A 27557-nucleotide genomic window follows, 5' to 3' on the forward strand; every position below is an offset into this window, starting at 1 on the left:
TCAAAGAAGGTGATCAAGCACTCTTTTGGGAGGGCAAATGGCAACAAGAACTAGTGCTTTTAAAAGAGGAATTTTTAAGTCTCAAACAGGAAACATATTCCCAAGGGTTAAACAAAGTAAGGGATTTCTGGGATATCTCATAGGTACAGGGAAAGTGGAGAAGCTAGAGTAACATTGACTGCAGAAATAATAGCCTCATAACAATAGAAGCAGAGGCACTAAGAAGCATACTAAAACAAAGGATGATCTTGGTTACAAAGGAGCATGATCAATTGAGGTGGGGTAACAACAACAAAGGTACCTTTAATCTCAAGAAGGCAAAGAATATTCTCCTTGGGATGGAATCCAATGTTCTAGAAAAATCCTGGCAGCAACTCTGGATTTACCAAAGATGGAAGAAGATCAAGATTTTTATGTGGCTGGTTCATCATAAGAAAATCTTGACCTGGGACAATATTAGAAAAAGGGGTGTTTTGGGTCCTTCCAGATGTTAGCTTTGTGAAGAGCAAGAGGAGACTATGGAGCACATTCTCAACTACTGCTCTTACACCAGCTGCCTATGGGATTCTTATTCCAACATTTTCCAACAAGCAGATAGGGACAGAGGAAGTATCATTAATACCCTAAATAAATGGAGAAGGATCTTTTCGGAGAATGAGGCTCTTAATTTGGCCTGGGCTTTCACACCAGGATTCATTATCTGGAATGTGTGGAAAGAAAGAAACAAAAGAATCTTCAAGAATGAAAAGTCCAACCCTCAGAAGCTTTATGATTTGATTTTGAAGCAGATCAGGGAAACAGTCAACACCACAGTGTGCAATATCCCAGAGAATCCTCTCTCAAAAATGGAGCTGAGAACTCTCAGACTTCTGGGATTGCAAGAGATCATTCCCCAAGGGCTTGGAAAAAAGGATACGGCAATGTATATAGAGAAAGATTTCTGGCACCCTCCTCCGAAAAACTACCTGAAATTCAATATTGATGGCGCCTCAAAAGGCAATCCGGGAATAGCTAGTTTTGGAGGAGTTTTAAGAAATGAAGAGGGCAGAATCATCTTAATCTTCCACAGCCATTTAGGTAAAGCAACCAATAACATGGTGGAATTAATGGCTCTGGAGCAATGCCTAGAGATCCTGATTCAAAATCGCAGCCCAAATGTCATTATAGAAGCAGACTCCAAAATAACCATCAACTCTGTAAAAAGAATTAGCTGTGGTTCTAAACCGGAGAAAGTCTCAAACCATTGGAGAATAATCCAGGTTTATCAACAGATTCAAGTACACCTTGAGGGACTTCGTACTGTTAGTTTCAATCATGTGCACCGAAATGCTAATAAGCTTGTGGACATTCTGGCCAACCAAGGGGTGAACAATGTGGATTGCAGGATGGAGAAGAAGTGGCAGGAAATGCCCCAAAACCATTTAAAGGTACTCTGCAATGAACAAGCGGAAGAGGACATTGAAGTAGTCCGATATCAAGAGAGGGTGTCATGCAGGAATGCAGTTTCCCCAGCCAATGCATCCTCTGCCTCTTAGTTTGGCTTTTCTCCCAAAGTTTCTCCTTTGGACGCCCTTTATTCTCGGATGGATTCGAGTCAGAGCTTTTTGTTAGAAATTAATGGAGAATAGGTTACGTAGTTATGATTTGCTCTTTATTTGACATTCAGTTCCTATTAATTAGGAATCTGTTTTTGCTTATGTATCTATTTAATTCCTGATGATTAATGAATAAAGTGAGCGAATGCATTTGCCAGTGGGAGCTCCTGGTGATCTGCACCTGTGAGCTCCCGTGTGTTTGGTCCAAACTTCTGTCTTCTGCATTTCTTATCATGGTATCAGAGCTTAGTGCTGGGAATCCTGTAAGCTGAAGCTGTGCGTGACTTTGGAAGGCTGCAAAGACGTGGCCGGCTGGATCGTGCGTGGAAGTGAGGTGCTTAAGTTGGATCTGCGTAGACGTGCAGCAGTGGGAGCCGATCTGTGTGGAGGTGTTGATCGCGTGGAGCTTGAGATCGCCTGATGGATCGTGGACTTGGAGATCGCAGTGACGAAGTGGCGAGATCAAAGGATCTGAGGTCGTTGTAATGAAGTGAAGGTTATAGCGAATTTGGTGCAGAGAGAGGCGATCTGGTGCAGAGCGAGGCAGATCAAGCTGCCCGGATCGTGGTGGCAGCTGCGTGCTGGTGAGCTTCATCTAAGTCATTGTCCCTGGGATCGACGTTTCCAATAAAGCTCTCGCCTTCCAATTCGATCTCGTACGACGTAACCCTCCTCCGCTCCTCCAGTCGACCACGGCTCTCGGAATCAATTTTCACCTCAAACTCATCCCAGATCATTCGAGGGCTTTCTTCCCATCTTCTGGAAGTTCCCGGTTCGACCTCACCTTCGCTGGCGGCATAAAAAAAAAAGTTGTCGGGTAGCCTGTTTTTTTTTCCAAGATGAATTCTCAGATGGCAGATGCAGATACAGACCCAGATCAGAATCTGGATGTTAGACTATTTATGGCCGAGGCTGACACTGCTACTGAGGAGGATGAATCAGATATTTGGTTCGTGGATTCTGGAGCCTCCTCGCATATGTCAGGTAAAAAGCAATGGTTCAGAAATTTTAAAGAATCCAACACTGGAGCAAAAGTCTATCTTGGAGATAATAGTGGGTACGAGATCAAGGGACATGGAGATGTCCTTGTTACTCTGCCTGATGGTAAGATCAGGAATATATCTGTTGTGTGGTATGTTCCTGGCATTAAGAAGAACCTGATTTCTGTGTCCAAGATTACAGATCAGGACCTCAAGGTAGAATTTTTTAAATCTTATTGCATTATTAAAGATTTGTTGGATCAGATGAAGCCCATTGCTACAGGTATTCGCATAGGAGGACTCTACAAGTTGGATGTGAAAAGTACGCCTCAGCAAGCCTTGATGGTGTCAAATAAGTCTGCTGAAAATTTGTGGCATCAGCGACTTGGGCATATTAACTTTGGTGATCTCTTTCTGCTGCAAAACAAAGGTATGGTAGAGGGCCTTCCTGTTTTGAAAAAGTTGCATATTGATTGTGAGGCATGTGCGTTCGGTAAACAACATAGAGATGAATTTCCTGTCATTAAAGATAGAAAACAGAGGGATATACTTGAACTTGTACACACTGACTTATGTGGCCCGATGCAGACAAGGTCGTTAGGGGGGGCCTATTATTTTTTAATCTGTGTTGATGAATGTACAAGATTCACATGGGTGTATTTTCTTAAACAGAAGAGTCATGCTTTTGAATATTTCAAGCAATTCAGAAACATGGTTGAGAAGCAAACAGGAAAATTCATCAGGATTCTTCGATCAGATCAAGGGGGGGAATTCAAGAAAGAAGTCTTCACCAAATATTGCAACAAGCATGGGATACAGCAGCAATTCACAACACCTTACACTCCTCAGCAGAATGGAGTTGCTGAGAGGAAAAACAGAACACTGGTGGAGTGTGCTCGCAGTATGTTGAAAGGTAAGAATCTAACCAATGGTTTTTGGGCAGAAGCTGTTAATACTGCAGTGTATTTAAAGAATAGGAGTCCTACTAAAAGTCTTGAGTATAAAACTCCTTTTGAAGCATTGTTTGGCTTCAAGCCTGCAGTAAGTCATCTTAGAGTATTTGGCTGTAAAGCTTTTGCACATGTTCCTAAAGAAAATAGGAAGAAGTTAGATTCAAAGGCCATTAAATGCACGTTCATTGGATACTGCAGTGAGTATAAGGCTTATAAATTGTTTGACCCTGCTACTCACAAGGTGTTTGTCAGTAGAGATGTATTATTCCATGAACAGATTGACGATGAAAATCCTGTCCAAAACAATGAAGAATGGCATGTGCCCTTACTCTCAGAAGAGGATACTGAAACAGGAGTCAGTCAGCAGTAGGTACAACAGCAGCAGGATAATGTGGAGTTCAGTCCACAAAGGGAAGAAATAAGCAGAATAATTGAACCCCCACCACTCAGAAGATCAAACAGGCCAAGACAGTTACCAGCTCGATATAGGGATCATGCGCTTATGACTGGTATGTTAAACATTGCAGAACCTTCTAACTTTTATGAAGCTAGTAAAAGTCTTGAATGGAAGAAAGCAATGAATGAGGAATATGAATCCATCATTAAGAACAATACGTGGGATCTAGTAAAACTTCCTGATGATAAACAACCTATAGGTTGCAAATGGTTATTTAAGTTGAAATTTAGAGCAGACGGGTCTATTGATAAACATAAAGCAAGGTTGGTGGCAAAGGGATATTCCCAGATAGAAGGTATTGATTTTGAAGAGACATTTGCCCCTGTTGCAAAATTAAACACCATCAGAATGATCATTGCTTTAGCCACTAAACATCATTGGAAAATACATCAATTAGATGTTAAGTCTGCTTTCTTAAACGGTGATTTAAAAGAAGAAGTATACTTAGTACAGCCTGAAGGATTTGTTAAGAAGGGAGAAGAACATCTAGTGTGTAGATTAAAGAAATTTTTATATGGTTTAAAGCAGGCACCTAGATCCTGGTATGAAAAAAATGATTCTTTTTTCCTCATGAATGGTTATAAAAGGAGCAAAAATGATCCCAATTTATATACCATGTTTAATAATGAAGGGAAAATAGTGGTGATTTCTTTGTATGTAGATGATTTGATAATAACAGGAAGTGCAGATAATCTCATTGAAGAAATCAAGCAGCAATTATCACAGAAATTTGAGATGAAGGACCTTGGAGAAATGCAATACTGTTTGGGTCTAGAAGTTTGGAGAGATTCAAGTCAAACTTTCTTGTCCCAGGGTAAGTATGCAAAGAGTCTGTTATCCAGGTTTAAGATGGATGAGTGTAAGCCTTCATGCATACCTTTACAGCAGAATAGCAAACTTCAGATGGATGATGGTTCGAAATTTGCAGATACAACATTGTACAGATAGTTAGTTGGTAGTCTTATTTATTTGACTACAACAAGACCTGACATGGCCTATGCAGCAAGTGTTCTGAGTCAGTTTATGAGTCAACCTCATGACAGTCACTGGAGTGCAGCGAAAGGAGTATTAAGGTATCTACAAGGAACATTAGATTTTGGTATTTTGTATTCTGACTCATTTGATGTCAAGTTGACAGGTTATACAGACTCTGATTGGGCGGGAAATCTAGATGACAGAAGATCAATTACAGGTTACGCCTTCAACATTGGTTCCGGGGTCATCTCTTGGTGCAGCAAGAAGCAGCATACTGTTGCTTTATCCTCGGCAGAAGCTGAATATCAAGCTATGTGTGCAGCGACATGTGAGGCAGTTTGGTTGCGTAGACTTCTCCAAGATGCAGGGGAAGAACAGACAGAAGCTACAATCATCAATTGTGACAATCAAAGTTCCATCAAACTGGCTTACAATCCTGTGTTTCATAAAAACACTAAGCACATAGACACTCAATTTCATTTTGTTAGGGAGAAAGTGCAGTCCAAAGAGATTTCTGTAGACTATTGTAATTCTTGTGATAATATGGCTGACATATTCACTAAGCCACTAGGAAGACTGAAGTTTGATTTGTTTAGGGACACTTTAGGTGTGTTTAAAAATCCCTTTCTCCATTAAGGGGGGATGTTAGAAATTAATGGAGAATAGGTTACGTAGTTATGATTTGCTCTTTATTTGACATTCAGTTCCTATTAATTAGGAATCTGTTTTTTCTTATGTATCTATTTAATTCCTGATGATTAATGAATAAAGTGAGCGAATGCATTTGCCGGTGGGAGCTCCTGGTGATCTGCACCTGTGAGCTCCCGTGTGTTTGGTCCAAACTTCTGTCTTCTGCATTTCTTATCACTTTTTGCTTCATCAGGGCAGTCTCGGACCCTGGGTCCTTGGTAAGATTGGAAGCGGAGGGAGGTTCATTCCTACAGTCACCGGAATTGTTTTCCTTGCCGATTTCGAGTGGAATACTGCGCCACGTGGTTTTCTGATGATCGTGTGAAGCTTACATGGTAAGCGGTTTTACTTTTTTGGCCGCGATTCCATTGAGTATTCAACATGTGGCATAGGCTTGTTTTGTTTACCACCCTTCATTGCAGATTAACATTCGGTTGTGTGGGGGGAAGCGATTTGGCTCCTAGCCGTTGGATCCAGGCACCCGGATCAACGGTTGGGAAAGAGCGGGTAGTTTGGTGGGGTCAGGAGGATATGCAAACCCTTTGGTGAGGTTTTTGAGGGAGAAGATTTACGATATCAACTCTTAAGTTGGCCCCCACTGGTTGAGTTAACCTGAGGTCGGTTGTGAGGTTTTTGTGTTTAGTAAGGAACTATTTGTCCAAAGCTCTTGGTTTCGGACCACTTATGTACACTTTGTAACCATATTTTGATTTAATGATATAGAAGGTTTTGCTCTTGCTACAACAAAAATATAAAATAAAAAGGTTTTTGAGGATCAGTTCACGACCTTTTGTCAGCTCATTTTTGGAGCTCTCTCTCTCTATTCTCTCTCTCTCTCTCTCATACTTTTGCACACTTAAAGTATTCATTGAGCACTCTAGTATTGGTGGAAGGAAGGCAAATGAAGGACAACAAAGCAAATGGAAGCAAAGATCAAGCAAGGAAGAGTGGGATCAAGTGGCTATAATGAAATTACTTGCAGGTATCAAGTTGCATGTATGATTTCCTTGCTAGTTTTGGCATGCATGGTACATGCATGTGTGTATTTGGTTCTCTTGTTATCATTAGCATGGGTCTTGCTATGTGTGACAGTGGATTTCTTCCTTGCCTTTCCATTTCTAGATAGCCATGGTGTGATGGGGTTCTCTTACTTAGTTGAGCTGAGTGGAGTGGTCTCACAAAAAACCCCAGGAATCCCTTGATCATTGATGGTGGGATACACAATAAAACCTGGTTGTGAATAACCTCATTGGGCCCAGGAATCCCTTGACTGGTAATGGTGGGATACACAGTAAATCCTAGAGATGTATACCCTCGTTGGGCCTAGGAATCCCTTGAACGGTAATGGAAAGATACATAGTAAACCCTAGAGGGTGGAGAGAGACAAATTCCTGACAGTTTAGGCAGAGAGATTCTGAAGCATCCATGCTTGTTTAGGGCCTAGTGATGCCTTGACCAGTATATGGCGGGATTGCGGTAAATCGTGTAGTGTATGTTAATAGTTTGGGCCTAAGAATCCCTTAGCAGTATACATGATAAACCCTGAGGAAGCCTTGATTGGTTCTGTTGTGAATCCCAATTGTAACCAAAGCATTCCTTACAATTCCAATAGTGACTGGACCATAACCTTATGGGACTCTTACACCAAACGGTGTAAGGTCTAATTGGAATTTTACATCGAGCAGATCCCCTTGCACTATTAACAGAATCCACCATCAAAATAATGATATTAGAAAATATAAAAAAACCATGTTTAATTCAATACTTCCTTGAATTACATATATAAGTATATAATAATAACTACATTTAAAAGTATATGAATTTTAGATTTAATTTCATTCATAATATTGAATTAATTAATTTATTTATTTAACTTATTCCAAGTGGTGTAACCATTAAAAGCATTGAAACAGAAAAACCCCATTAAAAACATTAAAACAAAGAAACCAGGGAAGTAGTTTGCTTATACATAAATCAAAATTACAATATACTAGCGTCCTTTAGAATTAAAATGGAGATCCCTTATTTATATTAAAAAAGGATTTGTCTATAAACTAGCTGTATATCTTCACATAGTCAGTCTTAGATAAACAGATAATCTTCACATATTCAGTCTTAGATAAACAGATAATCTAAGACTGCACTTATTCTTCCCCATACCTGGGAAACAATAACAATGTAATTAAGCAAAAGGAAAGAAAAAAAAATCACTACCGTGTTTGTGCGGACGAAAAGAAATGGAAATCATAAACCATGACATATATGTGCATATAGTGCAGTACTGAAGCAAAAGCGGAGGATAAAAACAAAAGCCACTTAGTATAAGTTGGTCTACTTAAGTTGCCATTACCGGGTAGCATAAGTCGCTCTAGGAGTGGCAGCCGTCGCACTTTTTCACGCCGCATTTGTTGTTGCCTCCGTCACCTTTGTTGCTCGGGCTGGTTGTGTTGTTCTTGTTGCCGACGACGGGATTGCCGTCGATCTTGCTGCTGGGGCCGATGACGTTCTTGGTGCTGCTGTTCTTCCCGTGCTCGGCCATGTTCTTGCTGCCACTGACGTCCTGCCCTTGTGGTGGGGAATTGCCCATCTTCTTTGCTTACGGATACTGGATAGTATCACTAAGTTGAAACTGAACGCCTTCAAAGGCAACAACACAACCACTTCTGCGAAAAGAGTTGAAGTGCATCAAGTGCTAAAGTGCATCAGTACATAACCTAATGAGCAAATTTCTGATATGTCATAGGTTAGAAAGCCTCAATCTAGGTTACACCAAATACACAACCATAGCAACAACTGGAGTAGGGCAAAGTCGGTAAGCAAGGGGTGAGAAATACAATGGCATAGACTGCCTTATATAGAAGCATGCGAACTCCAAACTCGGATTTGAAAACCATCTACGCTCCCAACCAGGGTTAAATTTTGATGTTTACAGTGCATGTGAGGACAATTCGGCGTATTAAATTCCTCTATGGTGGCCTCTTCTTTTTATGTCAAGTTGAGAAAGTGTTATACTGAGCATCACGAGAATTACATTTATGAATCATGCAAAGTCGAGCGTCACGACGATGACATAGATCGACGATCCATAGAGTGGACGCCTTACTTACAGATTTAACTACTCCAATTTATTCGCGCAATTGGGCAGACGAGTTATCTTTTTCAGCCCCCCAAGAAAATTCCTTGCCCTGTTTACAGATGTGACTACTCGAATTTATTCGCGCAATTGGACAGACGAGTTATACATTTTTTAGCAAAGAAGAAAATGTTTGCCCTATCTACATATGTAACTACGCGGATTCCGTGTAATTGGGTAGACGAGTTATTCCTTTACCGCCCTAAAAAGTTCTCTGTGATTGTTAAATGAAAAGATGCAATCTGTTTTTAGCTTTGAAAAATAAGGCATATACACTTTTTAAGAAACAACTAATCACTATTCTAATTCTAATATAAACAAATATTACAGTGACGAGCAGAGTTGTTTTCCAACATTGCCAATGTGATTTAATTACTTGAAAAATCAACAAACCTGATTTATTTTCGGCACAATGAGTTGGAATTTAGACTGAAGTGCTTAATCAAAAATGTGATTTATCTAATATTTGTGACCTTTATCTAATATTTGTGACCGTTCAAAATATTTTACTCTTGTAGTGACCTTTCAAGCAAAATTTTGGATGCAACCCTTACAATTTTATTGACCTTTTACAATAATTTTGCAGGTGAATTTAGGTATCACATGTGGCTGTATACTCCCGAAGCAGATTTAGTGTGTTTTATGTCTTTTATCCTGTCTAGGCACAACATTAATTACTATTAATAATAATAGGATTGTTTGCTAAGATGATTTGGGCTCTGCCAGTGGTAGTTTTGTTAATGATTATTTTTTTAAACTCATTGAAAATAGGTTTTAACAAAATTACTTTATTAATTATTTTCTTAGAAATGTACTTTTGGTGGTTAATGTCTTTAGAGACTGGTATAGTTTTATTTTGTAAAATGGTATATAGCATTTTCAAGTTTTTTCATGCAATAATATTATTTGGATTAGTAATTAGATTATTAAGGTAGAAGTGTAGTTATTGTTCAAGACACATTTACGGAAAATAAAATTGAAGATTTTCTCCTCAAATCATTATAAATATTTTTGTGTGTGGGGTGATGAATTGAGGTTGCCAAAAGCCTATCTTTTGTCATTTTATTCCTTTTATAAACCATTCATTTTAACTTATATTGGGGTGGCCTACCCCTATATTGTGTTTTATTTTTAAAAGCAGTTTCATAGAGCCCTTCCTTTGATCCTTAAGGAAAGAGTTTGAGATTGCAGATGTTATAATCATTTTGAAAATTTCATGAATAAAACTGATAGGGATGATCTCATGGGAAAATTATGGCTTTGTGTTATGTAATTTTATGAATGATTTCTAGTTATTAGAACAAAGCACCATTAAAATCATGTCAATAGTTTGGAGCATCAATATACAAGTCTCTTGGCTAGACAAAATGTACTACTAATAGTATGGAGATCTTCTCACTGCGAAGTCTCAATTAGAACTTGGAAGTAATGCTTCCATTAATGGATTGTGTTGAGTTTAGAATTCATTTGAGATTTCTAGGAGGTCGTTGAGAGATTTTCTCAACTCCTATCTCTAAGATTAGAATTAGTTGGATCTAAGACCAATTATATAATTTTAGTGTAATTGAATGCAATTGTACAACAATAAGTTATTTGTGTGAGTTATTTTTTCTATGGATCCTCTTCCATTTTCTAATTTGGTATCAAAGCTCATCTCATTGTTACTCCCTCACAAGAAGACTAAAAAAGATGAAGAAATCTTAGAATTCATCCTCTGTACATAGATTAGTGTACATATGTTTGTACATGTGGATGTGTGTTAAGTTTGTTGATGTGTGTGAATTTTGTTGCCAATGCAGATGCATGTGTGGTGCCATCAAGTAAAGTAGAGAGAGAAACGAGTCGACGTATTGGGGGTATCAACTAGTTGGTCAATGGAATCATGATATGCAAGGGTCTATCACCCTCTAGTTACAATTGTGAGAGTATTTTGGTTTTACAATTGGGCTCTAGACAACATGTATGCTATTGCTAGAGGCTAGCCACTGAAGATTGAGCATTGGCATGGGACAATTTTTTTGTGAATTTTTAGATCTACACCAACTCTAAACAATTATGAGGGCATCAATTCTCTTCCTTGGACAAGTGCATTGATAATTCAATAGATATCAATGTATAAAGAAGTCATTTGTTGTATCATTGTAGAGAGTTCCTTGATAAAGAACTATGCCAAATTATCAATTTAAGGGTGTGCTTGGAAATGGGTGATTCAAGGATACAAACTTTGCTTATATGTTAATAATTCTTAGAAATTTTAAAATTATTCGAAGTGTTTATTCCAACCTTAACAACATACCAATATTTATATAGTTTTGGTAGAAGACCTTAGAAGAAATTACAAAATCAAATATCCTCTATGAATATCTAATCATCTAACAAGAGTATAGTGTATAGAATAATCTTTATAACTAACAACAATACATCTAAGAATTGATAGAGAAGCAACAATCTATTTATGTAAAGGGATGAACATGACACATTGTCACCTTTATCTACTTAGTAATGAACACAACTTTGTGGTGGACTTACAGGGAGGTTGACACTCAACCTAGTCTTGCCCAGTATTCTATACAACTTCAAATATATGTAGAAAAAAGACATGTAATTACAATAAATTAGTCACACATATAAAAATGTTGCTAATTGTCAAAATTAGAATCCTTTGATTATCTCCAAAAACTTCAAAAATGACAACTATATTCCAAAACTGGGTCTAAGTATCAACCCTTTTCCATTAAAAAATAAGAGTATATGTCAAGTACTTTACAAAATATCCTATCTATTACATATTTACAATGAAAAATGATTATTATCTAACATATTTTGGATAATCTAAATAACAACTTGGTAAAACTAGAAAATTTCCACCATAATTTCCTCAACTACCCCATGATATCTACATTTGGGTTCAATGCATCTGAATTTGTTATGTTTTTTCTACTCGAAATCATGAATGATTTGATCTCTTATTGATATGCCGCAACAATAAACTTAACTTATCTAACCAATTTGACTAGTTGTTCCCATTCTTCATTTGTTGGAAAATCTAGATCGAGCATTTCCTGTATGCTTCATCTACTTCAGTATAATTTTCAAAGGTGGTTTTAGTATTTACTATGAAAAAATATTTGATCTCATAGCAAATAAAAAGATCATCCACTAAAATCTGAAGTAGATTTTCACCACTTATCTCTCCCTTGACTCCAACAAACTTTGACTTGTCCACGGCTACTATCTTCAATGATATTTGATGCCCGTCCTCTGTTATCATCTAGCCTTGTGAATTATTGAAAGATGGAAGACCTTTCTGGTGAAGAATATACTTTTTTTTTTGGTAAAACTCAATATTTTTTACATGTAAATTTTCACATTTATCTTTTGTTTTCAGCATAATAGTTTTTTTCATTAGAAATTTCCTAGTTTGAATAACTGTGTCACTTTTGTCATCAAAACCTAACTTTTCCAGTTATTGGCTTGTCTTTGTATTCAAATATTTGATAATTTGATTTCCCAAGCCAGGGTTGTTTCCTATTGAAATTTTATTTCATCGATATCTTCCTTTGCAGTTTCCAGTAACTCTTCCTATTCCATAATGATTTCAATAAAAGAGTAAAAATTAGATAGAGATGACATGATTTCCATCTAAATTTGTTCTTTCACCCATGACAAACCTTGATCACTATTAGATCATCTAAAAAATGGTTAAAGTTATTTTTTCAACTTGAAATTTTCTGTATCTTGGCCACTAATCCATTATATGAATTCATCTTATTCTATTATGATCTCTCCAATGATCTCTTTAATTTATCAACCATTTCATTCTTCATGGTGAGAGAAGATAATTCTTGTGTCAATTTTTCTATGGCATCATCTCCTGTTGAACTAGTATCTAATTCTTAAACTGAGGTGTTGCCAACTTGCTTTCTCTCCTTTAATAACCTTTCCATCTCTACTTCCACCTTTTTGTATTTGCACATTTTGTTGAATTATAATCGTTAACAAAATCTCTTTCTCCTTTTCAAGCTCTCCTACCTCCTTTGTCTATGGATTCTCTTTCATGGGAAACTTCAACCTTTTTCAGAGAGCTTGGATGTTGTCATTCTCCTTTTTGATAATTTCCTTAGTTCGATCAACATTTTGAGGGTCCAAACCTAATTTAATCGCAACATCGTCCAGTGATTTAATCTTAGTGTCCTGTTCCAGAGATGATTTATTCTCCATTTTGAGCTCTACAAGAGTATTGTTTAAAGAATTTTATAATTTAAACACACTGATAAAAAAAAACTTGTGAGCCTAGAATAGATCATCTCCCTAGTTTGTTTGTGAAAATAGGCCTGATTTATAGGATGAATCTCTTTAGTATTAAAATAAAGCACAAATGTTTTGTAGTATTTAGCAACTTTAGCCCCAAATATCTTAGGTTCAAGAAATGCTAATTTAAATTGGCCCTATTCAAAATCAAGGTGTTGGGCCATGAAAATGATATAATTATTCTCCCTATTTCCTTAAATAATCGTTATGTTTTTAAGAAGTTTACCTTTAATTTGTAATGATTTAAGTGAAAAAGGATAATGAAAGTGAGTTGAAGATAGTATATTTAGTTTGAGTCTTTTAAATATCGAAAAGGTTATAATTTGAGTAAATCGTTATGCATATCAATCCAATCAAATGATAGTTGTTTGGCAAATTACAGCTTGAGGCATGAGCAAGATCGAAGAATGGAGTCAAAGGAAACTGATCATTACTATTCAAGGATCTTATGCTTAAAAGAGAAATCCCGAGAATATGTTGATTCTCATGATAGCTCCACATTCAGTTTTTAATGTAATATATAAGACAACAAGTCAAAAGACAGAGGATAATTTTTATTATTGCATTTTACTGTGTATTGGATACATCAATCTGAGTTTGAACTTTCTCCATCATTGTGTAAAACTCTTTTGAAGTTAATGAATTATTATTGGCTCCCCTCAGACCGATAGTCAATACTATTGGCTCCTCAGGACAACAATCTCATTCCTCCATTTGCCCAGGTTAAGCATAGATTGCAGAACAAATATAATAGTAAGGCGTTTATCCAGCTAAGCTTCTCTCTGATTCGGTCTGAAATCAAAAGGGTTAGGGCCTCTCTGGAAAATCTTGGACGTTTAGCGCTCTCATCCCACCTTAAGCTTGCCAACAACATCAATAAAGATCTCTGGGCCATTATCGATGCCAGGACTGCCCTTAAAGCAGATAATGAAGGACAGATTGCCCTGACAAGGCAGCGCAAAAAACTATCCAAGCTATCAGGTAGATCCCAGGCGTTGGTCAAAAATCTGAGTCCTGCCAGTGAACCTGAACCTGCACAAATCACAATGGACAGTAACATGTTGAGCAGCGCAGATTCGGATGGCAAAAGAGGCAACGGCAGCTATGAAAAAGAAAAATTAAAAAATGCAAGAAACCGGGCAGGATTGGTTATAAGCCACGCAGACAATGGGAGTCACGCAGAAGGTTCCAGTATAAACCACGCTGTTGGTTCCAGTTTTATAAGCCACGCAGAGGGGGTTATCAAATCCGTAGACAATTCTAATGGTAGTTACGCAGATGGCTCCTTTATTAACCTGGCAGTCAGTTCCAATTCTATGAGCCACGCAGAGAAGGTTATTAGATCCGCAGACAATGGGAGTTTCGCTGATGGTTCCATTACAAGCCTCGCCGTTGGTTCCAGTCTTATAAGCCACGCAGAAGGGGTCATCAAATCCGTAGATAATCCTAAGGGTATTTGCGCAGATGGATCCTTTATTAACCACGCAGTTGGTTCCTATTCTATGAGCCACGCAGTATTTGATGACAACTGCGCAGAGAAGGTTATTAAATCCGCAGGTAATGAGAAATACACGGTTGATCCCAATAACAGCGTTTCAAATGAGGTAGTTGATAATAACTGCGCAGAAAAAGTTATCAAATCCACAGATAATTCTAAGGGTAGCTACGCAGATGCTTCCATTATAAACGGCGCAGTTGGTTCTAATTTTATGAGCCACGCAGATGAGGCATTAATCATTATAAACTGCGACTCTAACAATGAAAGTGATAGCGCAGTTAATAGCCCTAATTTAAAAGGCAGTGTTATCGGTTATCATGATGACTCAATAAAGGATAGCTTTGAAAACAATACTCTCTCATCGCACAATTGTGAGCACATTCAGAATTTTGATAATGGCACGGGAAACAATGGAAGTCAAGGCTGTGAACACATTCAGAATTTTGATGATGGCACGGGAAACGATGAAAGTCAAGGCTTAGACATGAGTGTTGAGAAAGAAAAAACCATGTCTTCAACAAGCACCTTGGAGTTAAGATCAAATAGAAAAGTGGTCAACCTATCCTCCCAAGAATTAGATCCTCTTGTAACCAATGTTCTCAGCAAAGGTATGGGGTTTGCGGTTGCTCCTAGAAACCTCCCCATCGAGAGCATGATATGTAGCATAGAAGATGGGATTAGTAACCTCCCTTTGGAAGACAAAGAAGCATTGAGGCAAGAATTTTCTCTCATCATGAGAAAAGCCAATGCTCCCAAAAGCAACCTGAGTAGGGAAGAACAAAAAGCTTTCAAATCTTTGCGGAACAATGACAAGGTGGTGGTTCTTAAAGCAGATAAAGGAGGAGCAGCAGTCATCTTAGATAAAGAAGACTATGTGCGAAAAATGAATGATCACCTAAACTGTGGCAGTTATAAGAAGTTGAACAGTAATCCCATTCCCAAAATCATGAAGGATGTAAAAAAGATCATCTCAAATTCTAACCTCGATGAGAAATTAAAGAAGAAATTAACCCCATCCTGTGAAACCGTCCCTAGAATCTATGGATTACCCAAGATCCATAAGGAAGGGGTTCCCCTCAGACCGATAGTCAATACTATTGGCTCCCCTACCTATGAGCTTGCTAAATATGTTGCTAAAATCCTTAAGCCCCTTGTCGGAAATACTGATTCCTTCATCAAAGACTCCCAAGACTTTGTGAATCTAATTAAAAATGAAAGGATGGAGTGGGATGACATTCTTGTTAGCTTTGACGTGGTATCCTTATTCACGAAGATTCCTCTTGATGAAGCCATTCAGGTTATAAAAGGTGTTACTGATCCTGAGACTGCAAAGCTGGCTGAAATCTGCTTAAGGTCTACAATGTTCACCTTCCAAGGAATATTTTATGAGCATACATCAGGTGTGGCAATGGGATCACCCCTATCTCCGATCGTAGCGAACCTATACATGGAGCACTTTGAAAAGAAGGCCCTGGAATCTTATCCTTTAAAGCCGGCATGGTGGAAGCGTTTTGTCGATGACACCAACATAAAATGGACGCATGGTAAAGCTGAACTTGATAAGTTTTTCATTCACTTAAATTCCATCTCTCCAGAAATAAAATTTACAATGGAACTTGAAGAAAACATGAGCATTCCATTTTTGGACGTTTTAATCATCAGAAAGGAAGATGGCTCTCTAGGCCACAAGGTTTTCAGAAAGTCAACCCACACAGAAAGTTACCTCCATGCGGATTCCCACCATCACCCGGCCCAAAAGTTTGGTGTTCTAAACACCCTTGCCATCAGAGCCCTTCGAATTTCCGACTTAGAGCACCTGAATGAAGAAAAGAAACATTTGGTTTCATCTTTTAAGAGGATAGGCTACAAAGAGCATGAGATTAAAAAAGCCTTTGAGAGAGCTGAAAGAAAGTTGTCATCCCATGAGCATAAGGCGCAAGACCAACCTTAGGGTAAGATTTTTCTACCTTATATCCATGGTGTTACTGACAAGATCGCTAAAATCCTAAGAAAGAAAAACATTATCACTCATTTCTCAGCCCCCGGTACCATCAGACAAAGTTTAAAGTCTGTTAAAGATGATATTGACAATCTGCAGCTTAAAGGAGTCTATAAAATAGACTGTTCTTGTGGAAAAAGCTACATAGGTGAAACTGGTCGCTCCCTCCAGACAAGGCTCAAAGAACATGGCGCTGATATCAAAAATGGAAGATCTCGTACCTCAGCATTGGCGGAACACTCCTTGAAGACTAAACACCATATTTGCCTAGAAAGCGCATCCATTATCGCAAGAGAGGAACATCATCAAAGACGAAAGATCAGAGAAGCTCTTGAGATTATTAAACATCCTCAGAATCTGAACAGAGACAATGGTATGGAAATTAGCGGAAGCTGGCTCCCCTTGATCAAAGAAATTAGAAGTCGCCAACCCATCCCCAGGTAATGCATCCCTTTGGTATGTTGTCCCCTCTCCTTTTCTTTTTCTAATTTTTTACATCATTAGAGTTCTTTAATAATTTAATTAATATATTTTATTATATTAGTTAACTATAAATATTAACTATTTATAATTACTAATATAATTTAAATATATTAATTTAATTTAATTTATTTAATAATTATTATATTAATTAATTATTATAATATTTATTTAATTATCATTATATATTAATTATTAATTAATTATTATATAACAATTGATTAGTCTTATATTAATATTATATTGATTTATTTATTAGCTATTATATTAATTAATATTTGAATATTAGTTAGCTATAAATATTAATTATTAATTTGAATTAATATATTAATTAATTAATTTGATTAAAAAAAAAATATTATTTAGTTAATTATTATTATATTAGTCATCTATAAATACTAATCTCCTATAATTTAATTTATTTAATAATTATAATATTAATTAATACATTAATTAATATATTAATTAATTAATTAATTATTATGATGATGATGATGGTTAACGTCCGCTGAGACCAAATAATGATCTATCGGACCTAAAAAGACAAATTATTTATTTTGATTTAAGATTTTATTCCTATGCTCAAAAAGCTTGGAGAGAAGCCTTCCGAGTTCACTATAATTTTGGCATTGTAAAAGGCTAGGAAAGTCAGTATTGTAACAAAGGTTGTGAAATTGAGATCTAATGTGGTTGTATGCAGGGCACTCTAAGAGGAAGTGGTTTTCATCCTCGATGCTCCTATTCTCACAAATATGGCAGATCCTTTCTATCCATGGCGTTTTAGGAACTGCCCAACGGCCAGTTTCACTATGGAGCTCATGAGAATTCGTTCTAATCTTTGCTATATTAATTTTCTTCTTTGAGCTAGTTAAAATAGAGAGATACTTTTGATCTTCAAGGGTGGGGTTGATGACCCTCTTATAATAACTTAATTTTCTTTTAGATGCTAAATCTTTCTCACACCACAATTTTTCTTTGAACTTAGAAGTAACAATATCCTTAATGTTATTTATGTTTTGCAAAGCATCATTCTCATTGATCTCCCAATAGTTTAACCAGGCCCTTGTGTCCTTATGCCATCCTCGGTTAAGCCTTAGGTGGTTTTGGCTGGAATTTAAAGCTAGCTTAGGAAGTCTATGATTGTCTATGTTATTGAGCTTGTGCTTGTACACCAGAAACCTGAGCATAGCTAGGCTCTCAATAGGAGAAAGACCTGCTTCTATAAGGAGAATAGGATAGGGTGTATTACTTTTAATTTTCATGTTATAAATTATAAAACGCTTTTGGATTTGCTCAATCTTTCTCCATGATTCTCTGGAGATGTTGCAGCCCCAAACTTCACAGCCATATAAGATAACAGGAATGACTAAAGTTTCAAAGAGGAACTTCTTTTTATCCCACATTACGAGGTTTGCAGTTTTACAATTATTTTCAAGACCGAAATAAGCTTTCCATATCTATTTAATTATCATTATATAAGAATAATTAATTAATAACAATTGATCATTATTATGGTAATATTATACTAATTTATTTATTAGCTATTACATCAATTAATATTTGAATTATTATATTAGTTAGCTATAAATATTAATTATTAATTATTAAATATTAATTAATTATTAATTTGATTATTATATTAATTAGTTAATATGACTTAAACATATTAATTAGTTTATTATTATATTAGTCACCTATAATCCTAATCATTTAAATTTACTAATATGATTTAAATAATTTACTTTATATAATAATTATATTAATTAATATATTAATTAGTATATTAATTAATTAATTATTATTATATTTAATTATTAATATACAATAATAATTATTTATTTATTATACAATATTAATTAATTAATTATTTATTATATAATAATTGATTACTATTGTTTTAGTTTTATATCAATTTTATTAATTAATATATTAATTATAAATATTAATTATGTTTAATAATTAATAATTAATATGAATAACAAGAAAATATTATTATTATTAATTATTTATAATAATTATTCTATTGTAAATATTAATTACTTATAATAAATATTATTAATATTAATTAATTATTTATTTATAATAATTAATTTATTATAAATATTAATTATTTATAATAATTGATATGAATAAAATAAAAATAAAATATAAAAATAAAATATATAAAATAAATTAAAAATTCTAGCCAACTCTATGTTCTTCCTTATTCTTCTTCCTCATTAGTATTTATTCTGGTTTTTTGCTTTTCTTGTATCATCATTCTTCCACCCTGATGATGGATCCCACTTGGGATTTGAAACGTTGGTATAAAGATGTTCAAACTGTGGATTCTCTGATCACTGATTCAAATGGATACATCAAACTGAGTTTGAACTTTCTCCATCATTGTGTAAAACTCTTTTGAAGTTAATGAATTTGCACAAGATCTTACCTTATTCTTCTGTATCGAATTTATATAAGATGGTACTTTTGGAGACCATACCATGAATGGAGGTTCTACTGTCTCCTGTGTATCATTATTAGTTATTTACGTTTCCACATTCACATTAGTTGTGTTTATATTCTCTTTCCTTTGATTTTGTGGTAGATAATCGATTGAGTTTTGTATCTTGTAATTCCATTATTCATTTCCTGAAGAATAGATAGAATGGTTGATGAATTAAAATAATTTTCTTTCATAAGATTGTAATTGTAGGAGTAATTATTTGTTGTCATCATTTGTCTCTGCAACGATTGAATTAGGATAATGTTTAATGTAACTTTTTTTGTAGTAATCATTTTACACTCTCTCATAATCTAAGAATCTATTTTTGCATATATTGTGCCCATACCCTTGAAATAAGAGACAAATCTGAGGTTGATAAGATTAATGAAGGTAGGATTAAGTTGATTTTAAAGAGTCATATTAGTGCCCAAAATTTTGGCATAGTTGTAGGGAAGGTTGTCAAATCAAAGGTTGTATCTCTGGGAGATCGAGTATTGAAGACAAACTGTAAGAAGCTATGCATGCTATAAGTAAAAAGCTTGTGCCTAGCACCGACTTTTGGTCAATATGATTAGGCAATGTAAGTGTGTATGACTAAGAAAAAGAATAGGAATGAGGTAGTAATAGAATGGAAGGCAGCATCAAAACCACAAAAACCCTTGAAAATTTGAATGCATCAGTAGGACCCGGAATAGTAACTGGGAAGGGCTCTACCGTAATCCCTCAAGTAGCAAAATCAACAACTGCATCTCATGATGATATTCATAGTAAAACTGAAGGATATTAGCAAAGATTCCAAAGCACATTTATTCAACACTCTAGTCCTTCACAAGAGGGAAATTCTTGCAATTTGAAAGAAGGAGAAGGAGAAACTAGTGGAGCAGATCCACGATCCTCAGGGTCAAGATCTCCTGTGATCTTGATAGTAGATAAACCGCGAGAGATCCCAGACTTAGGAAGCATAGTAAAACCCCCCTTGAGAGCCAAGTAATATCTATAACTTCGCTTCTCAAATAATACCTCCTCATCAAGAAATCCCTGAAAATTGCTCACAGATTTTCAATAAGATTGCAACCCAAGGGAAACAAAACCAAACTTCGACATTAGAATATCTTATTGTTGACTCTATGGCTAATGCCCCAATGAAGGCTATTCCTTTACAAAATATCCCAACCTTTCATGGGATGACCTCAAAGGATCTAGACGCCTTTTTATTTGAGGTCAATGTTTTGTACGGAGGTTATAATTATACCACCGATCCACAAAAATTTAAATTTTTCCCTTCTACTTTAAAATGGGTAGTATTACAATGGTTTATCACCTTAGGAGGAGGCACTATAAATTCCTGGGATGCTATGAAAAATAGCTTTCTTACTAAATACCAGGATTATTGTCGAACCATAGACCTGAAGGATGAAATTTTTAAAATGACTGCAAAAGACAATGAAATTTTAGAAAAATATATTAAGATATTTCAGTACAACTTACAGATATCGCCTTATACTAGTTTACCAAATGAAGTACTAAAAGTTGCTTTAATAAAAGACATGAAGGATGAATGGATAGAAACGTTAAATTTAATGGGCCAAGGTGAAATCTTCCAAGAAGAATATGATAATATTGTTAAGCTGTGTATCAGGTGTTCATGTGGTAGTACACGAGCCAGATCTGGGATACGATATCCCCTCACCCAAATCACTAAGACCATAGGTGGTGGTGTAACATGAACAAAAATTGGTAATATTTTAGAAGATTTTAAAACTAACATTTTGGGCACACTGACTGCACAATTAGATGTTTTACAGGCCAAATAAAAGCAAGCCGAGGCAGATCGAGCATTGGCCATATTGTGTCCATGTTGACGAAAGAAGAACATTGAAAGGGAATTCCCACTCGACGTGGTGTGAACCTGTGGTATTTTCACTAAGGAACATTCGACAGAATAGTTTCCATCACTTCTAGGATTAAAAGTTGTATTTAAAGAAGCTGAAGAGGAAACAAAACTTGCATACCTGATGACTCAACGTCAACCATGGAAATCACAACCTACAGGTATGATGCAAGATCCCTCCTTATTTTATTATGGGAAACATATTCCAACATAGAATTTTGGAAACACATTGTAGGGACAATCACCCTTAAATCCCACTTGGCAATCCCAACCATATCCTACATAACCATGGATAAATCAATATTTTACTTGATCAGGATGGCCAAATTCGCAATATCCTACCCCATTATGGCAGAATCTTGTTACCAATTCCTATCCCTCGCAATGGTCAAAGATGCCTGCACAAAATCCAATATGGCCTCAAAATTGAAAGCGCCCTGTGGGATTTGGAAATCCACCCATAGGGACGATCCCTAAACCTCAACCAACACTACAAGCTCCATTCCAGTTACCTCCTCATCCTCAAACTCCACTACATTCTCAACTGTCGGCTCAGCCAAATCCTAACCCCAATAATAGACTTCTCCAAGACGTGCAACTTGTTGAGAATTCGGCCTATGAAATAAATCCTTTAGGATGTAATGAGCTTCAAGTGAGATCTGGATGCATTATTTCTCCTGAGGAAAATCATAATGATCAAGAACAAGGAAACAATAAAGAAGAGAAAATTACGATAAATCCTTTGACCTTATTTTAGTAAAACTAGTTCCTCTTAATTGTGAAGAACCATGAAGTCCAATCATGACTGTCCAAATACAAGGCTGCACTTTTCCAAACACATTGGTAGACTTGGGAGTAGTGATTAACCCTCTGACCTACAAAACGTGTAATGTCTTGGGTAGTATAAATTTAAAACCAACCTCAACCCTGCTAGAATTAGCTGAAAGGTCGATGATCAAGGGAAGGAACTTTGGAAGACATTACTATCTCTGTAGACTTCTGGGAATATCCTATAGACTTTCTGGTCATCAACCTAGGAAGTAGCCTAGATGGACATCTGTTAATACTAGGAAGACCATGGTTAGCAACAACGAATGCATATATAGGATGTCGAAATTTTCAAAACCTATCTGAGCCTAGCATATCCAGCCTAAAATCTTTTTATATTCTAGTCATTTCTTTGGCTGTGATCTCATAGACAGATCCCGCTATAGTTTGTCAGGCCTAGCTACTAAACTGAAAGCTTGGTCTATGGTTACCTCTATCGATTCCTCTCAGCCTTGGACATTGTGGAGGATGACAATATCAATTCCATCCTCATGTTCAAACATATGTTTTTGTAATACATCTTGGCCATGAATTTCTTGTTTGACCTCATGCATTGGGGGGCATCTATTATAGGTCAAATTTCCTACTTTACATCAGGTAGAGAAACTCTAGATCAATGTTCCAACTAGTTAGCATGAATACCCATCTCAATTGAGGAGAAGATCCATCTAAGGAGGGCCTTATTGGATCCCCCATCAATAGACATGGAATAGACTAAGGGATTATGTAAATGGATGAATTCATAAGGTATAACTAACGTAAGGATGGTTTACACAAAAGTTTAGCAAGGAATGTAGATGACCAACTAAGGTTTATATTTCCCTTGAGCATGTAAGGACATGACACAAAAGTGACTTGGATGCATTTACTAATGAGGACATACTGTCACTACTACAACACCCTCCAAAATTTTGGCATACACCCAAATTTTAGAGCCTACTTTGACTTTGCATGTTGTCATTGTAAGTATTAAGGGTCATGACATGTGTTTTGGCTAAGTGTTATATAATTTTCTCTAAGTGTGAAGATGCTCAAGTTTTGTCATTATTCACTTTGGCCTTACTGATCCCACACTTAGCCAAGTCTAGAAAAGTACCTTCTTGACCAGCTTGACCTCACTCAGCCTTCCTAAGTTATGCACTATGCAGTCTCAACCCTTAAGCTCGAAAATTACCTCTTGGAACAACGTAATGCGCAGATGTTGCCTCCCATAACTGCGCATTGCGAAGTCTCATTGCTCATCCCTGATCCTTGAGCTCCAAAACTACGCAACCTTACTTTCTAGTCACCTTATTTTTTGCACTACACCATCTCAAGCATCAAGCCTTTAGCATGAATCCTTGAACTATTCAACTACACAAGCCCTAAGCCTTTGACCCTCCATAACTACACAGTGGGAAATCTCAAGCCTCAAGCCAGCCTCCTTGATCCCCTCAACTGTGGAGTTGCCTTGCCCTAGCCTACCTGAAGTGTGCACTGCGCAATCTGAAGGTTCATTCCTATCCCTTGACCTATTGAGTTGTGGAACTATGCAATCCTTGAGCTAGTCTCTCAGCCTAGCACTTGATTCCAACTCAGTTAGTGGTTTGCATGAAGCATGTAAGACTAGGGGTTTATCGGATGATGTCATCTTGTCATGAGTGGATATCAGTTGAAGGTATTATATCATGTTATGACAGGATCATGACGAAGGAGATCAAGAAGGAGGCTCTGTTAGAAGACACCCTTGTAGCTGGAAAAAGAAGCTGACCAATCAAGTAAAGACAAAAAGACACCAAATTGCGGCAATAGTTGGAGATCAAGATTTATTTGAAGACTCCTACCTTCAAGCCTTATGGAGGAGGAAGAAGAAGAACAGGTACACTCTTCTGAAGTTACAAGCAGAAAGGAGGAAAGAAAATAAAATTTTTTCTCTTCACCAAAACTGTATCAAGAGATGGTTTGATAAGAAGTCTATGGGGAAAAAGGAATTCAATGTGGGTGACTTGGTATTGAAGTGGGACAAATCCCACAAAGAGAAGGGGAAACACACTAAGCTCCAGTCCCTGTTGATTGGACCGTTTTTCATTTGTGAGAAGCTTGGCCATCACACTTATTGTTTCCAATATTTAGATGGAAATATTAACTCTCTTCATTTAAATGGCCAATATTTGAAACAATATTCTCAATGAAAGTCTAGGGTTGTTCCCTATCCTATGTACATAGTCAATTGTTTTGTTTGTTTGTTTGTTGTAAAAGCCCAGGGTTAAACATCCATGTAACAAGGTTAATAAAGGAAAAATAATAACCAAGGTCATTGGACACTTATTCCAAGCATAAAATTAGGCAAAGCATCCTAGTATGGATGCTCAGTTATTTTATTATGGCTAAGGAAATTGGAAAAGGCTTTGGAAAGACAAAGAGTCATTAATTGACATTTTATTTATGAAAATAAAGGAAATTAGGAGAAAAAATGATGGAAAATAATGGAAATTCAAGAAAATAGAGGCCTCATTAATAAAAAGGTTTCTGACAATTAGTTCGCAATCTTTTGTCAGTTCATTTTTGGAGCTCTCTCTCTCTCATACTTTTGTACACTTAGAGTATTCATTGAGCACTCTAGTATTGGTGGAAGGAAGGCAAATGAAGGACAACAAAGAAAATGGAAGCAAAGATCAAGCAAGGAAGAGTGGGATGAAGTGGCTATAACGAAATTACTTGCAGTTATCGAGTTGCATGTATGATTTCCATGCTAGTTTTGGCATGCATGGTACATGCATGTGTGTATTTGGTTCTCTTGTTATCATTAGCATGGGTCTTGCTATGTGTGACAGTGGATTTCATCCTTGCCTTGCCATTTCCAGATAGCCATGGTGTGATGGGGTTCTCTTACTTAGTTGAGCTGAGTGGAGTGGTCTCACGAAAAATCCTAGGAATCCCTTGATTATTGATGGTGGGATACACAATAAAACCTAGTTGTGAATAACCTCATTGGGCCCAGGAATCCCTTGACTGGTAATGGTGGGATACACAGTAAATCCTAGAGATGTATACCCTCATTGGGCCTAGGAATCCCTTGAACGGTAATGGCAAGATACATAGTAAAGCCTAGAGGGTGGAGAGAGACAAATTCCTAACAGTTTAGGCGGAGAGATTCTGAGGCATCCATGCTTGTTTAGGGCCTAGTGATGCCTTGACCGCTATATGGTGGGATTGTGGTAAATCCTGTAGTGTATGTTTATAGTTTGGGCCTAGGAATCCCTTGGCGGTATAAATGATAAACCTTGAGGAAGCCTTGATTGGTTCTGTTGTGAATCCTAGTTGTAACCAAAGCATTCCTTACAATTCCAATAGTAGTTGGACCATAACCTTATGGGACTCTTACACCAAACGGTGTAAGGTCTAATTGGAATTTTACATCGAGTAGATCCCCTTGCACTATTAACGAAATCCACCATCAAAATAATGATATTATAAAATATAAAAAAAACCATGTTTAGTTCAATATTTCCTTGAATTACATATATAAGTATATAATAATAGCTACATTTAAAAGTATATGCATTTTAGATTTAATTTCATTCATAATATTGAATTAATTAATTTATTTATTTAACTTATTCCAAAGTGGTGTAACCATTAAAAGCATTAAAACAGAGAAACCCCATTAAAAGCATTAAAACACAGAAACCAGGGAGGTAGTTTGCTTATACATAAATCAAAATTACAATATACTAGCGTCCTTTAGAATTATTTATATCAAAAAATGATTTGGCTATAAACTAGTTGTATATCAACACATAGTGATATACATAGTCAGTCTTAGATAAACAGATAATCTTCGACTGCACTTATTCTTCCCATACCTGCGAAACAATAACAATGTAATTAAGCAAAAGAAAATAAAAATAAATCACTACCGTGTTTGTGCGGACGAAAAGAAATGGAAATCATAAACCATGACATATATGTGCATATAGTGCAGTACTGAAGCAAAAGCGGAGGATAAAAACAAAAGCGACTTAGTATAAGTTGGCCTACTTAAGTTGCCATTACCGGGTAGTATAGGTTGCTCTAGGAGTGGCAGCCGTCGCACTTTTTCCCGCCGCATTTGTTGTTGCCGCCGTCACCTTTGTTGCTCGGGCTGGTTGTGTTGTTCTTGTTGCCGACGACGGGATTGCCGTCGATCTTGCTGCTGGGGCCGATGACGTTCTTGGTGCCGCTGTTCTTCCCGTGCTCGGCCATGTTCTTGCTGCCTCTGACGTCCTGCCCTTGTGGTGGGGAATTGCCCATCTTCTTGGCTTACGGATACTGGATAGTATCACTAAGTTGAAACTGAACGCCTTCAAAGGCAACAACACAACCACTTCTGCGAAAAGAGTTGAAGTGCATCAAGTGCTAAAGTGCATCAGTACATAACCTAATGAGCAAATTACTGATATGTCATAGATTAGAAAGCCTCAATCTAGGTTACACCAAATACACAACCATACCAACAACTGGAGTAGGGCGAAGTCGGTAAGCAAGCGGTGAGAAATACAACGGCATAGGTTGCCTTATGTAGAAGCAGGCCAACTCCAAACTTTGGTTTGAAAACCATCTACACTCCCAACCATGGTCAAATTTTGATGTTTTGAGTGTTTCTGAGGACAATTCGGCGTATTAAATTCCTCTATGGTGGCCTCTTCTTTTTATGTCAAGTTGAGAAAGTGTTATACTGAGTATCACGAGAATCACATTTATGAATCATGCAAAGTCGAGCGTCACGACGATGACATAGATCGACGATCCATAGAGTGGACGCCCTACTTACAGATTTAACTACTCCGATTTATTCGCGCAATTGGGCAGACGAGTTATCTTTTTCAGCCCCCCAAGAAAATTCCATGCCCTATTTACAGATGTGACTACTCCAATTTATTCACGCAATTGGACAGACGAGTTATACTTTTTTTTAGCAAAGAACAAAATGTTTGCCCGATCTCCATATGTAACTACGCTGATTCGTGTAATTGGGTAGACGAGTTATTCCTTTACCGCCCAAAAAGGTCTCTGTGATTGTTAAATGAAAAGATGCAATCTGTTTTTAGCTTTCAAAAATAAGGCATATACACTTTTTAAGAAACAACTAATCACTATTCTATTTTTAATATAAACAAATATTACAGTGACTAGCAGAGTTGTTTTCCAACATTGCCAATGTGATTTAATTACTTGAAAAATCAACAAACCTGAATTATTTTCGGCCCAATGAGTTGGAATTTAGACTGAAGTGCTTAATAAAAAATGTGATTTATTTTAAA

General features: G+C 36.5%; 1 protein-coding gene across 3 annotated transcripts; it reads right to left on the reverse strand.

Annotated features, from left to right (window-relative positions):
- Positions 1–7621: 7621 nt before the first annotated feature.
- On the reverse strand, positions 7622–26923 carry LOC149185577 (uncharacterized). 3 transcript variants are annotated; one of them, XM_089412435.1, is made up of 3 exons: positions 26748–26922; positions 26311–26623; positions 7622–7810 (listed from the first exon to the last, which is right to left on the reverse strand). In XM_089412435.1, the coding sequence occupies exons 1-3, from the start codon at positions 26800–26802 to the stop codon at positions 7795–7797; spliced, it is 384 nt and encodes a 127-aa protein (XP_089268561.1). In that variant the 5' UTR covers positions 26803–26922; the 3' UTR covers positions 7622–7794. The 3 variants fall into 3 exon arrangements, 2 of the variants coding, with proteins under 2 accessions (XP_089268561.1, XP_089268560.1); XM_089412434.1 differs by lacking the exon at positions 7622–7810 and adding an exon at positions 25954–26120 and having other exon boundaries at positions 26748–26923; XR_016256051.1 differs by lacking the exon at positions 7622–7810 and adding an exon at positions 25956–26120 and having other exon boundaries at positions 26311–26674; positions 26714–26920.
- Positions 26924–27557: the final 634 nt, after the last annotated feature.

This window comes from Pinus tabuliformis, chromosome 3_1, assembly GCF_031772625.1.
Source record: "Pinus tabuliformis cultivar Carrire ecotype Pingquan chromosome 3_1, CPIR1, whole genome shotgun sequence".
In the NCBI taxonomy this organism is placed as follows: domain Eukaryota; kingdom Viridiplantae; phylum Streptophyta; class Pinopsida; order Pinales; family Pinaceae; genus Pinus; species Pinus tabuliformis.